General features: G+C 33.4%; 1 protein-coding gene across 2 annotated transcripts in view; it reads left to right on the top strand.

Annotated features, from left to right (window-relative positions):
- LOC110449489 overlaps window positions 1-11,237 on the top strand; it is a 13,408-nt gene extending 2,171 nt beyond the window's left edge. The window contains exons 1-7 of one of the 2 annotated variants that reach the window (XM_021496375.1): window positions 2,839-2,855; window positions 3,878-3,980; window positions 4,479-4,720; window positions 5,559-5,748; window positions 6,110-6,181; window positions 6,618-6,755; window positions 9,130-11,237. In XM_021496375.1, the coding sequence (XP_021352050.1) occupies window positions 2,851-2,855; window positions 3,878-3,980; window positions 4,479-4,720; window positions 5,559-5,748; window positions 6,110-6,181; window positions 6,618-6,755; window positions 9,130-9,891 (1,512 nt within the window). In that variant the 5' untranslated portion in view covers window positions 2,839-2,850 and the 3' untranslated portion in view covers window positions 9,892-11,237. Of the gene's footprint in view, window positions 1-2,838; window positions 2,856-3,877; window positions 3,981-4,478; window positions 4,721-5,558; window positions 5,749-6,109; window positions 6,182-6,617; window positions 6,756-9,129 lie in introns of those variants that run through there. The other variant, XM_021496374.1, reaches the window with a different exon arrangement.
- The last annotated feature ends 4,411 nt before the right edge of the window (window positions 11,238-15,648 follow it).

Raw genomic sequence — 15,648 nt, 5'->3', positions numbered from 1 at the left:
AGAGAGAGAGAGAGAGAGAGAGAGAGAGAGAGAGAGAGAATAAAATCATAAATCTGTCAGATCTTCCGCTAGGCCTTTCTGCCTTCTAGGGCTTCTTCAGGCGGATTGATGTGTATTTGTCACCGTTGGTTACATGACGTCATCAATATTTGCATACTCAACGAGTTTAGTTAAATCATCAATAAACAAACAAACTGACGTCACAAACAATTCCGTCCCTTCATATTGCAGAGTTATCTGCTCTTGTGAGCAGCTATTGATTGTTACGTCATTAGTTTGTGTGAAACGATTACGTCGTTTTCTCAAAATATGATGACGTTACTCTAACAAAAAAAAATGACGTAACAATCAATACCTGCTATCAAGAGCAGATAATACATTGTAAAAAATATTGTGCATTCAAGGTCGGTTTGAGGGCTTTTATAAACATTTTTGCTTTACATTCTCTTGCAACTGTATCGTCGCTTTTCAGTTTTTAAATAGGTCACACATAAAAATCATCTTTAGAACATTGATGCATATTTGCTACTTTTAAAAATCTGAGTTCATTGTCCTTCATTTGTTATTTCAATTCACATCCAGTCTGTCCGATATTTCACCACAATGTTTACATATTAAAGAGTGAACAGCATTCTTAGAATTCTTAGTTAATGTCTGATCTAGTTTTTATTTTGGAACCATTTGCAAAAACGTAGTCTTTACATTCAATGATAATCTTACATGTACCACACCTTGGTTTCTTACTTTTTTTTTTTAAACCAGTGACAACATTTGTGTTATTCATATCAAATTTGAATGTACATAGTAAATGTTTCAAGTTTTTAGGTTGTCTTTTACAGTTTATAATCTTCCTCTTATCAAAAATACACTTCATGTTCTTACTGTTTTTCATAAAATTCACAAAATGTTTAACGACAGGAAACATGTTACAATTATTTGGATTGTACGTAGTAACAATTGGTATGATAACAGAATCTTTGGTGTTAGCTCTTTCTAAATTAACAATGACAGGGCCTTTCTCTTCAGCTCTTTGTAAAGCGTTTTGTACCACTTCAGCAGGATAACGTTTGCTTTTAAGATAAAGTTTCAAATCGTCCAATCTGTCTTCTAATAATTTTTATCGCTAACCACCGTGACTAATTTCGATGCTAAACAAAATGGAATGTTAAGCTTCTTGTGTTTAGCCTGATTTGAAAAGAAATCCAAATAATTGTGAGAATCTGTAGGTTTACAATATATATCGCTAACAATATTTTGTCGTTTAATTTCTACAAAAAAAATCCAAGAAAGGTATTCCTTTTTCACTAAACTCCATTTATCATTTATTATCTACTATATATATAAAACAAAAACAAAGAATTTCTTAGTACCTCCCTAGCGTTTTCACCTCTTTAGAGGTTCACCAGGGGAACTCTGATATATGTATGTATATTATGTGAAGCTGTTAGTGTTTCACACTCATTAAACTTTATATAATTATGCAGATGATAATACGCTCTTAAAGATATGTGATACTGTTGTAAATTAAACATCCTGTGTTGAAGAAGAGAGCAATGTTCTTATAAACTGGCTCAATTTTAATGGTATGATGGCCAACCCCTAGAAATGTCAAGCTATAAGGTATTGGCAAAAAGACTTACAGTAATATCAAGTCTTTTGTTATAGAGGGTGTGGAAATACAATGTGAAAATTGTGTGAAGCTTTTGGGTGATGATATTGATTTTCTTCTTAAGTTTAATGTACATTTATTTTGCTTTTGTAGAAATGCTTCGAAACAACTAGCGGTTTTAAAGAGACGGGGGGATAATCTTACTAAGAAAGGATAAAAATATTTTTTTAAGTATTTTATATTGTCAGATTCTAACTACTGTCCTCTCGCCTGACATTTGTGTACATTAACAAATACAAGAGGAGCAGGAGCGATCGCTACATTTTATCTAAAATGATCATGTGTCCCCGTCACTGATATTTTAAGAAACCACAGACTTGATTATTTTTTTTACATATTATTCGTTTGAAAAGTATGGCCGAAGTATGGCCGAAAATTACAAGTCGTTTCGTGGGCTGATACGTACCTGGGTTAGTCAGGTCTGCTCGTGTACTATCTGCACATACCAGGGAGAGTGAGTTGTCCCCCTTTGGGATCCTTACCACCAAGTTTTTATCCATATTTTTATTTTTATACATGTATGCTATCAGTTTCGTTTCATGGATTTCTCCCCCTTTTAAGGCAACATTGTTACTCCTTTTAGTATCATGTGTGTCCTGTATGCTTTATGTGCTACCTGTTTTTAATATCATAATTTTGGAATGCAAAGAAGTTTATAGATCTAAATCTTATTGGTAAGTAACATCAATATCCCTTTTAAATCAAACTATATTACATGTAGTGAATATCCTGTTAATTTTTACGTTTTGCTATATAAGCATTTATTACCCCTTTGAGAAAAATCTAGGAATCTGATTGGTTAAAAACTTCAGTGTACCAAACCGCATTCGTAAATCTCAGGGGGTATACGAAAATCTCAGGGGGTATACGGTCATGTCACGTGACTCTCAGCAGTAATACGGTTGAATCACGTGATTTTACAAGGGTTATACGGGTCACGTGTCTTTGTATCTTGCGGCCGAGCAACGGGAGACATCTCACATTCGTCGTCTGCTTCGCTGTTTGCAAAATGGCAAAACGTTTCGCTTCGCATACTGATTAGGAAATACTCGCCAAAAGGGCTAACTATGTGCCACAAAACACACAAAAGTCGAACAGACGAGCGGCAAGCATGCTGAGGACGTATTTAAAAGAAAAGAATCAGGAAAAACAGTTCGAGGAATTTGATAAAACGAAACTAAATGAGGTATTGTGCCATTTTTATCTTGACAACAGAAAAGTTGACGGGGAACTGTACAAAACCAATATAAAAGACTCAAAGGGGTAATAAATTCGTTACACGGATTTTTGGCAGGGTTTATGGGATGGGATGACCCTACAGGATTTCGTATTTCCTATATACGAAACCCTTTAGGGTCATACCATCCCGTATACACTGCCAAAAATCCGTGTAACTAATACTATGTTTATTTCACTGTAATGGTGCTTTAAACCTAATTAGAAATACTTGTGTGACAAACACATTTTGAGTACTTAAACCTAGTTTTATAAATTTCAATTATTATGCTGCCTTTCTGTGATTATGTATGTGCTGCTTTGCTCGCGTACTTTGTTTTACTTGTTAAATTTCCTCAGTAATATTTGCTTGTCATTTAACTAGTCTTTGTAATTACCCGCATGTGATTATACTGCATGTTTGTCGCAAGAATAGATTAGCAGTGCTAATGTTTTATTGTTTTAAATATGCAATGATAAAAATAAACATTCTTGTATTTTGTATCTTGACATAAATAAGTAGCAATTCGATTAGCCAAAATTTGCAAAACTGAATAGAAGTAAGGTCATTACTTTCTTTCTACCATTCCAAAATAATTCTCCTTTTATTAATTTCATAGTTAATTTTTCCACATTTGTTTTTCGTGTCGATGTTCCGTTCAGTCAACCTAACTGCCAAGATCCCTCAGGTAGTAAATATTTGCCAAAGGCCCAAAATATCAGGGGTGGTTGGAATTAAAAGTGTACCACCGGGCCCGATCTTGCTCCGGTCCACCTTACGAAAATTACTTCCATATTAGAGGCATCTGTTATCCACAATGATACCATTTAACCGAAGTTCATTTGGCAAGCTGTTCCACACCCGGGAGGCCTCACAAGAGTGATGTGATATACAGATGTAATATACCTTGATTATTATTTCATAATTGCTGTACAATATGCATTTCCCACAATCAAATATATTAAGTGATTGTTGTAATTTACTGTTTGTAGGGTTGGACCCTCAGCTGGAAAAAAAATCGACGTAACGTCAGCATTGTGTCTTTCTGAAGAGCTCGTGAAAATTATCAAAAGGGACGAGCAAAGAAATAAACAGGTAACTACTTTCTTATCATGCTGTAAGAAAAAAACATGAGAAAAATATGGTCAAATTAAAATCACCAGGAAATATACAGTAAATGATCAATATCAAACATGTACCAGAGTCGAAAACCTTGTGATGATAACAATCTCTAGACAAACGAGGTGAGAAGCACCTGATTAAAAACTGAAATTAGTCAATGCTGAAAATCTAACAAATAAACATTTGTACTTCATGATATGGCATTTTCGTCCATTTTGAACTCATAAACTGTATGAAATGTCGAAAGAATGAAAGTTCAAGTTTTATAATTTCCGATATACAAATATATGGAAAAAGGGGGAATAATACTATAAAACTCTGTATTACGGTACAGTTTACAACCTCAGTCAACAGACAGTTAAATGTACAAATGCTATTATTATGAGGTTAAAACATCAGATAGGATATTTAAGTCAACAATTTAACTATACTTAATTACACTCACTGTGGTAAACTATCTGGACACTACAGGAAAACAAACGGATGAAACAGCGGGAGAAAGACTTTGAAGCTCTTCAGAACGAGAAGGACACACTTCAAAAAGAAAACAAGAAGTTGGAAAGTAAATGCCAACAGACCGACGAATTGCTTGAGGTCATCCAAACTCTAAAGACTGAAAACAATAAACACAAGGAAGACTTAAAACGGAAACAAGTTGACGTCAGCAGTTTAACAGAACATACCTCGGAGGACTCAAGTGAACCATGTATCAGGTATCTAGTATGTAAAAATAGTTAACAGAAAGGTATTAATCAAGCATTAATCATTTGGCAAAATGTATATGTATTTTGTTGTATACTAGTCCGAATACTATATCAAGTGAATACAATACAGTTTTTTTATGAGTTAGCAGGGCCTCTTAGTAGTAGGTTTTAATACATTTGTAGTCTAGGTGATGGGACGAGTTTAACGTTTTTGAAGTCGGTTTCGTTATTTGCTTAAAATTTCTGGATGTTCTGTACATCCGTCTTAATCATAGTTTTTCGTAAAGACGCTTATTGCTAATTAATTATATCCTCCATCTCCCTATTGTGATTGTTATATCATAATGATGTCATAGACCAGAAATAAGGCAGGATACCTAAATCAGAAAGAGACGCTATTTATTTTATTATTATTATTTAAATAATTTGAGTTTTGGAAATACTGAATTAGAAGTGTCTAACAGTACATATTATCTGAATTAGCTACACTATAAAATCTACTTTTTTCCATTTTCATTTTTGAATATTTGTTGTGTGTATAGATAACATGCAAGCTAAGGTCTCGTTAAAATAATTAGCTTGCGGGAAATGAAACGTGTTAAATCATATGACAATATTGAATACAGTAGCTGATACAAACTTAAAGAAACACAATATTACATCGATATATCCTAACAGAATATTGATGTATTTGTGCGCAAAGTTTCGCTTTTCTCTGTCCGGAATACTAAAGTAAGACTAATGGAGTAACAATAACTTGTCGTCGTATCTGTGTATTAATATCATCTAAACATAAATAAATGAAAACTTCAAACTCACCCACTATTGTATTCTGCTGTTCAAATAGTAATGTGGAGGAAAATCCAGGTGAGGTTATCCCAAATGTCCCTGACCTCAGTGACCCCAACAGAGCCATGAAGCTTGGGGAGAAGTACAACGAGTTGTTCGACAATGAGTGGACGGACGCCCTGGAGACACTGTGTAGAGATGGGGTCGATGAAGATAGAAATATTAAGAATTTGCTTGACGTTCTGCAGGTTTTCAAATTTTCATAATTATGTTTTCCCCGTATTGAATGTACGGTTTATGGAGAGATATTACATACTTTTTAAAATGACATTAGATTCGCTGTGATGCCAATGCCAGTGGTTATCAATGGTTCAGGTTCATATTAGTTGGTATGCTTTTCAGTCGTTTGTTGTTGGTGTGTACATGCCGCCGACTTTCTGCTACAAATATTCATTTGTTCTTCAACTTGATGCAAGCGAGGTTGTATACCTACTAGCACTTATATTATGCATAACAATACCATGGTAATTATTTAACATTTTTATCATGTGGACGTCAAGTCCTGAACTTTGTTTTACTGAATATCTTGTATACATACATATTTTGCAGAAGTGTTATAGCCTATGTCAAGATCTATCAGAGAAACAGATGACGTCACTAGAAATGGTTTTGCTTAACCCGGTAAGTGAGTGTCTAGTTAAACATGTGTATTTGCAAGGCAATATATATATATAATTTATAACCGCCTATGGTAGAAAATTTCAATGATTATTAATTTGTATTGACACGTGATCAATTCCTCTGAAGAACGTCCTTTTAATTATGATATTATTTCAATATATCTTTGCAATTGTTTTTTAACCTGGAACATAAATGAGAATCAATAATCAAAATAAACGTTCCTAACCTTGACAATGTCAACATTTTCATTCTTTTTAGAAATTCATCAAGAAATTGTTTTTAATCACCAAGTAAAATGTGATGTTAAAAATATTTCTTATATTTAAAAAAAATAACTGATTGACAATGCATCTCATATTAATGTTTTTTTGACAATCATTGGATCGCATGAAAGAATTATCAACAAAACAAACAATATTATCATTCATGTTATTAGGGAGCCTCTGTAACACCTACAAACACCAACTACCCGAAACAAGTATGGGGGGACGCCATGATCTCCAAATCTACATACAAGCAGCTGAAAGACTGTCGGAAAGAGGTGTCGCAAAAGGCTGTGGGGAACATTTTTAAGGTAAGATGGAAAAAGGAACTATATAACATCATGTGACCTGAAAGTTTTAAAGCACAAAAAAGGTTTTGAAATTCAATTTTTTAACCACAACAACTTTGCTTTCGTTGTGCTTAGTTTAAAAACTGTCACTCCTAATGTTTTGCCTTCTTTAATTTAGTATTGACCTTTATTAAAAAAATAAATATATAATATGTATAAGCCTAATGAGTTTTCCTCTTTTAACTTTAATTAATAAGTTAGTGTTATTTCTTGATAGTAACAAGTGTAGTTTAGCTTTGGATGGTAAGTTACAATGTAACTTGGGGTCTTATTCGACTATATAGTGATCAGTTTGTACAATATCTTTGCAAAATCGTATCACATCATATCATACATGTATCATTAGCTGATAGTTGATATGTTAGGGCAATTTACGATGACTTGATAGTCGCAAGTATTGTCTATTTTACTATTTTTTAATTACTATTTTGATAAGTATTTACTACAAATAAGTTTCAGGTTTAGATTTGGATTTATAATCCATAATAATATCCTAGAGATTGAATTTAAAAATATACAGTTGTTAAAATGTGCCTATTACACATCTTCATAATCATAAAGTTGGGATGGAAAGTTGCGTCTGAAACGATTCAAATGTCAAATTATGTTTTAGCCCTAATCTTTGCTTTTGGTTTTCATTCCGGATGAGGCGTTGGTACTGGCCCCATGAGTGTTAACTGATTAGCTAACATTATTCTGTTTAGCCCATATGGTTGATAATGTGAGCTATTGCAGTCTTTGTCTTTTGTCAGGAGACACGGTAGTCTAGTGGGAGGACTCCGGGCTCGTGACCAAAGGGTTGCGGGTTCGCGTCACGGTATGGCACTGTCATGTGTCTTTGAGTAAGATACTCTATTCCGCTTGTTACAGTCTACTCATCTGTGAATGAGTACGTGGTTGGGCAGTGCTAGGATGGTAGAATGCTAGCTTCGAGCGCGGAAATGGCAGCATCGGCTGTATGCTCACCAGGGAGTTGAGAAATATATTGGCTGGTTACAAAGGCCCTATAACCACGGATGATAATTTGTGAACCGCTTTGAGACGACATACGTATGAACCTCGAATTATTATTATCATTATAAGACGGACGTATTATCGTATAGCGTCCGTCTGTCCGTACGCGTCTGTCCTGTTAAGGTTTAGGAGCAAGTTTCTTCAGTGGTCTACAGTTCAGTCAGATCATGTGTTATTGTCCTAAATTTTGGTAGGGCTGTTCATGTTGGGTCTAACAATGACAATATGGTTAATTTGGGAAAATAATTCCTATTTTTGTTAATTTTTGACGTGTTTGGGACTTAACTTTTCTCGAGCAATTTCTCGGCTAAAGTTTTGGTGCAAGTTTCTTCAGGGGTGTACAGTTCCGTCAGATCATGTGTTATTGTCATAATATTTGGCATTGATGTGGGGTCTAAGAAGGACAATATGGATTAAATTAAACAAACAAAAAATATTATGAATATTTATGAATTCGATCTCATGCTCAATATGGATTGATTCTGTGCTAAAACTCACTTTCTTGAAACTGCGTTAAATCATGTCAAACTATCCAAAAGTCAAATGTAAGCATTCAAAACAGTTTTGGGCTTTAAGTCTCTTTTATTTTTTTCCCAAATCATTGACATTTTTTTTTTTTTATTAATTTATAACGGGAACAAGAAATTTAGCTTGAGCACAAAATCCTTGCTTGAGCATGATCATGGTTTCATGAATACGGGTCCTGGCCCTCTGCTAAGCCAAGGTATTTTGATTTCTCCTTAAGAACCACTGACGCAATTGTATCCAAACTTGTTACAAACATTCTTTATAGGGTCCAAGCCATTCCGGAAATCCCAAGATAGCCGCCCTGGTCCCCGTTGACTTTTCGACTTCATCTTAATCGACTGACTCAAAATCATTATACATTTTTGTATGAGTTTCCAACACAGGATTTTTGATTTTCGTACCTATACAGTAATCCTGGATTTCAGTCACGGAAACTGGTTTTGGATTCTACACTTTTGACTTCTTCTCAAGAAAATCAACAGAAACTGATTATAAGCTCTATACACGGGTTTGTGAAATGAGGCCCCGCCTAAGTGTTCTCACTTTCCGTGTCGATGCAGAAATCAAGGATGATGCCCTTATCTTTAATTGGCTGATACTTGTTCTTCTTAAGAACAGATGTAGAGATTGTTTTCAAACTTGTTCCTCAAACGTTAAGGCATATAAAACTATGTGAGCGCTAAGTTGTTTAGTTAATCTTTAAGGGTGCATTTTCAGCTATAAAAGAGCTACAAACAGGTGTTGTCACAGATAATATCATTGTACCTGTCATTGTATTGTTGCTTCTTTGCAGGAACATGCCCGAGCAAAACTTGGATGGATTGCAGAAGACATTCCTGATTTCGTAAAAGGATGTATCGAGGTATGCTGGCTTATGTGTACCCAGGACCCCCCAGTCTTTATCGGAAGCGAGGCAGACGTCGGCAGTGCGTTCGATGGCAATGTGTATAAACCGTACACGATTTCCGGAACAATCGTCTCCTACAACGTTTGGCCACCCTTGTTGCTACACAAAAACGGTCCACTACTGGTGAAGGGGATTGTACAACCGATCAAAGTACCCCGGGCAAAGAAAAACACTGAAGAATCAAAGCATAAAACAACTGTCGTAGCTGACAGACTTAAAAAAAACTTTGGAGAAACGTACAATTCTCCATATGGTCAGAAAAGTACGCAACGCGAAACGGCAACAAAACCAACCAAATATTACGAAAAAGCACAACTTGATAGAAATTTCACTTCTCCACCAAGAGAGAAATACTACAACGGAAGTCATACCGGAAAAAATTACGAAGAGCTTCGCTCACATAATGCTGTTGAGGCCAGAGGCTCCCCAGTTCATCTTACAACTCACAGTAGTAACTACGGAAGCCGTCATGAACCTTATGGAACGACCACACAAACAAATTACCATCAAGACGTTGTAAGACATACTTCCGAGCCATATAAGTTCGAATACAGAGGCAGGACATACGTTTACAAAAATGACCATGCGTATCCAATGAAGGAATACCAGCAAATATTTGGCACGACAAGAGGCGTATCCGACCTGTAACAGCTGTAATGTTGACCGTTTGACAAAGCGGACATTCTATACCTGATACGATTTATTATTTTGAGTTCATAAATTTGTTTTGATAGTACTTTTTTAGTTTGAAAATGATATCACGTGACGTGACAATACTTTACGACGTATTGTGACAATTTATCTTACTTCCTGATAGGAGTAGTTGAAATAAGTGTGTTTCAAAGAATATATTTCTCTTTTTGATGAATGGTGTATGGGATCAACAAGATATCTAAGTATTAGAAATAATTATGATGATGTGTCCAAGCTCGTAATTGCTTTGTAAAATATGATGTACTCGCTAAAGTTTGTATATCATAAATGAAAATAAAATCACCGTGTAAGTGAAATAAAGGTTAAATCATCTCATTATATAGTCTCTACAGCATAAATAGGTCATATAGTAAATGATCCCATTCTTCCGTTGGTTAATGGAAATATTCATTAACTTATGCAATAATGCTTGTCTATACGTTTAGACAAAGGTTTACGTTTTTACGATACCTTTCAGTTATTGTCTTTAAAAAGGACCAGTATTCGTTACTTTACATATTTTCTGGTTCTATTATGTAAACTGGAATGACTATATGATTTTCTTAATATACAGAGAATCCTTATAGATGTTTCAATGTTTTAAATATGTTCTGTGCTCATATACATTTGTTGTCCATTTCAATCATTTTGTTACGAACTTTGCCTGTATATAACATTGTAAGAATGTGATTTTGATTTATGAGTGAAGTATTTCTCACCAATTATTGGATATGATTACAATCACCGGCAGATACAAATTATGTAGCATACATTATCTGGGTGATATTTCATAATACATGATCGAGAGACCTTTTTATTGTGTCTTACTCGAGTTATCTAACATTCAAAGAAAAAAAGGAAAACGATCTACAATGATAATTTTTGTTTAAATTCTAAAATGTATTTATTGATAATTGAAATGGTCAGGATTTGACCTGTCTCTGTCACATTATCATAGCATTGTGAAAAAAAATTCATCAGTTAAAAAACGGCAAGTCAGGCCACGCCAAATGTTGTTTGGGGAATTACGTTTTTGTAATGGAAATGCAAAAAAATATATAATTATTTTCTGGCGTCATATTTTTGTACTGCCTGTAACGCGAGGCGACATATAGGTATTACTAGGTCGGCGTCGTCGGCTGCGTTGTCCAGAACAAGGTTTCCGTGCGGTTACTTCCCTTGTGTTGATTGAACTCATTCTTGGTACACATATTATATTCCTATCTAGCTCGAATTTTACATTAATTTTCGGGGGAGTTATGCCCCTTTTATTGCCAAATAAGGGCATTGGGTAGAAAAAGCAAGAATTTATTTTTTATTTTTTTAATCAGTTTCTTTCAAATTTTGTACGGTAATGCTATAAAGCAATAATGTTCAACATATATGAGGTTTTCTGTCGAGTTTCAACTTTCCGCGTTTTGGCATTTCACACTTAACATAGCAACACTGTTCATTGTTTTTGCCGTAAATTTTTATTTGTTTACGCGATAACTCTTTTTTCACTAAAAGCGCTGAGCAGGCGACACATCCACTCCTGTGGAATTCTTGTTAATTCTTTTGACTATACTTCAAATATTTTGGTTTTCAATTTTAATCGATTGTGATTATCCGTAAAACATTGAAACATCCATCATGTTACTACATCGTGAATAAGTTTCCGCCATTTTCTAGGGTTCACAATTTTAAATTTCAATAAGATTAGACATTATAGTCCTCTCTTACAGCAAAACCCACAGGTGAACATATGATTTACATATTTTAGACATTGACATTTTAGATAAATAAAGGGGAGGTAACTCCTCCGAAGTAGATTGAATGACAATGATGTGTGAAGATAGTTTGCCTTTTAGTTAAGGACTAGTAATTAACAAAGTTTACAAAACTGGTTCTATTTAATTGTAATATATTTATACTTGATTGTTTTTAATATGATACAATTGGCTTTATCTCCCCATACATCACATATTAGCCATCCAGTAATGAAGTTCAAAAGCCAATTCCTGCAAATGGATATTTAGTCTATTGGTAAGGTCACATCAATACTTTATTCTACTGAGACTGATACATGTTCAGAGGCAGGAATTACTTCACATAATAAGTATAATAATACCAAATATGTGGTATCCAGAGTTAAAGTACATAATTACAGTTAATTGTTGTTTACCATGAAAAGTCACTTTCTCTGTATTAATCTAAAACGGAAATGTGTAAAATATGATACTAATACGTTCACCAGTAGATGTTGCTGTAGGAGAGGACTTATTATTAGTTATCAATTATGTATCTTTTGCTATATCAAAGTATAATTAAGGCATTTCATAATATTATCTACCTAGAAACGAAAACATACATTCACACAACACGCGTGGTAAGAACTTATATTACAATATTAGGGAATCTGTGTGACTGAAGTATACAGTTTAATATATTGGTGAGAATATTCTGGTTATCATTACAACTACCACAGCCCTGTACAATTGTAACAGACTATTAATACTAAGTGTTATGTATACCATGCTTAAGAGTCTGTTGTAAAGTTCGGCTAATATTAGCTAAGGTCGCATTCACTAAATGGAGATTCGATTAACTGACCTTTATAAAGGTCTTAGATGAAGTTACTTACACCATTTCATAGCTAACAACGAATTATGTTAATGTCACGATTCCCAGAAAAGTTTATGCATCAGTTTGTACATATTTATTTTGACCTTAATAGATTTAAACCACTTAGTAGATTGAATTTTATCAATATCAGGAGCAATTCTATTAAATTCATTAAACATCGAGGTGAAAACATTTTTTCAACAATCTTATGTAAGATGTATGAAAGGTAATGAAACACTTTATATCATCTTTATGTTTTTATAGCCGTACATTGATTTTTCCTTTTAAAACTTTAAAATGTTTAAAATTCCACCATTTAGCATTATAGCTTAAAGTTAGACCCAGATGTTTATGTTTTTTTATTTTTGTAATAGGTTCATCATAAAAGGTAACAATTTGATGATTAATATATATTTTCCTTGAAAAAATGACGGAGTCAGTTTTAGTAGGATTACATTTAATTTCCCATATCTTGTCGGCATGTCAAAATATAGTCCTTAACCTAATATTATTCATGTCATTTGAAAGGTTAGATATCATTAACATTATAATGTAAATTTTATAATACAGATTTAACCAGTTTATAGGTGTGTACTACGTATATATCTACACATTGTTATAAAACATTACCAATAGGCATCTTAATGTATTCTCAAAACATCTATTTTTATTATATTTATGTATTTTATATTTGAAAAAAAATGAAGAAAAGTATGGAAATTATGTTTTTTTTATTGTAAAAATGTTTAACGGTTTTGCATTTAAGTATATGCCATCTTTTGTTAATGTCAATGAAAATGAATAAACTATTTTACAAGATATAATTAATTTAGTAAATTTTAACAAAACACACTAATAAGGGAATAACGTGTTTAAGAGAGAATTCCCTAACGTCATGTACAAGGCATTTGAAGCAGCAAGAACAAGCTTATTCAATAATATCATATCAATTAAGGACAGGGATCCTTAAGGGACGCTGTACAGAAACTGTATGTTTAACATATTTAGTGAGTTAATTAGTTATGCAAATTCAGAGAACTCGGATGTTGTCTATAGCGGAATATGACTATATGGTCTACCCCTATTACTTAAATATATCGTTTTAAATATACATTGTGTAACTTTTCAGTCATAACGGTAATTTCTACCTAATATAGATGTACATCAAGATGGGCGCATTGGTTTTAAGATCTTAATCATATCTTAGGCATCAAAATCAGTCATCGGCCGGTTGCGGTAATAGGATTTCGCCTGATACTTAATCAAATTCTGTGTTGTTAATGGCATGTTTTAATAAGGACACCCGACGATACCCTTCAATCGTTTATGTCCTTTGTATTTTCCGTCAATCAACAATATTTTTTCAGCTCTATAATTTCAATATTTCAAACCTCATCAGCATAAAATGTCAACGTACTCGGTAAGTCGTAGACATGTGTTTTTAGTGTGATTTTGCTGGATATCTCTACAAATCTAAATGGAAGAAAGGTCTTGTGTGAGGGCAAACAAACTTTGTTTTGTGCTACATATTTCTTCTGTTCCTTGAGCAGACAATTCTTTATAAGATATCGCTGTAATAATTACTGGTAATTAAAATTATTTAAGACAGCACTGTTTCCTTGGGATTTTTTTTCTTTACTACAAGCCTGTGCATAGTGGATTCTTGAAAACTGGCAAACTCTTCAGGAGACAATTTAATTATATTTGTTTTATCTGTAAGGCCTTACGGCCAAAAGTAAAATGAAAGGTACACTCCTTGTATGCCTCTGTACGAGAAAATGTTTTCCTTGTGTCGCTCACAAGTTGATCTTAAATTAGGACTAACAGCTGTTCAAGAGAGTTGAAGGGAGACAACCTACTCTTTGTTGATAAATTGAACCTTGGCGTCAGTATGATTTTGACACATTAGTCACGCACGAGGAGTTAATGTCGAATGAGTGTATTGATAAACGAAACAATTAAATACATCCCTAATTGAAAATCCAATGTCCCTTGTGAGACAGTATCACAATTTCCACATATTCTAATGAGTCCATTGTTTAATCTATAGCTGATGAATAGTATATGTTTATTATTGACAGAACAGTGTGCTCTCTCAATATTACAGTATTTCAAAGCAATCCAGACATTAATTCAGCCGTTTTTTTTATCAATGAGTCACATGTGTTCATTTTTCTCTACTTCAGGAAACCGGCTACCTAGCTTTTGCACTACTGTGAAGTTTCTCAAGAAAGATCACTTTATGTATATGATTTTATTATAAAATGTCAATTTTCAATCGTTTATAGATCCTTTATTTTACACAATTAATTTCAGCATTTATTAAATTGATATGCATTAATGCTATAATAATCTATGGAAGTATCATTTTTATTGACATTATTTTGCAAACAATTGTGTTTTTCATTTTTTTCAAAATTCACTCCTTTTTACATACATTTCCATTTACAATCCTTAAATTTCTGACAACCTATACATTTTTTTTTGCCGAAAATGTATTTACTTCAAAGCAATAAAACTACAAAATTTGAAGAAATTCTACTGAGAAATGGTGACACAAACCTATTACCTTCAGGTCATTCTTATTTTTAATCAGCCATTTTTGTTGGAGTTATTTTATTAATTGGCATTGAATTCATTATGAATTCATACACCAACAGTATATAATTCTATTCATTCATATGTAATGTTTTAGGGATCTTTCCAAAATTGTATATTAGATTTACCGTATATAATGCTACATTTAGTTAAATTAGGCATATATTACTTCCGTAAACAAACCAAACAAACCAATATTCGACATTTATGGGTGTATAAACGCAAAGTTACAGTTGAATAACAATAACTTGTGAAATATAGCGATCTATGTTATTTAAATCAAATAATCAATTAAGTTATTTCACTACGTTATTTCAGCTATATTTTATTGACCTATTAGTAGCGTTTTTCAATAAAGCACCAATAAATGCCAATGTTAATGACCCGTTCATAGCTATAACGATGAGTAACAATTTAAACTTTCGCATCAAAAGATTAAGAGCCACTCCGATAAGTCAATTGTATTCTGCGTGTATACAGGTTTGAACTTTATTGGGCCAAGGCTTTAAA

Source organism: Mizuhopecten yessoensis, unplaced genomic scaffold (assembly GCF_002113885.1).
Source record: "Mizuhopecten yessoensis strain PY_sf001 unplaced genomic scaffold, ASM211388v2 scaffold4627, whole genome shotgun sequence".
Classification (NCBI taxonomy): domain Eukaryota; kingdom Metazoa; phylum Mollusca; class Bivalvia; order Pectinida; family Pectinidae; genus Mizuhopecten; species Mizuhopecten yessoensis.
Note: the sequence above shows the minus strand (reverse complement) of the source record. Positions and strands in the feature narration are given on the sequence as shown.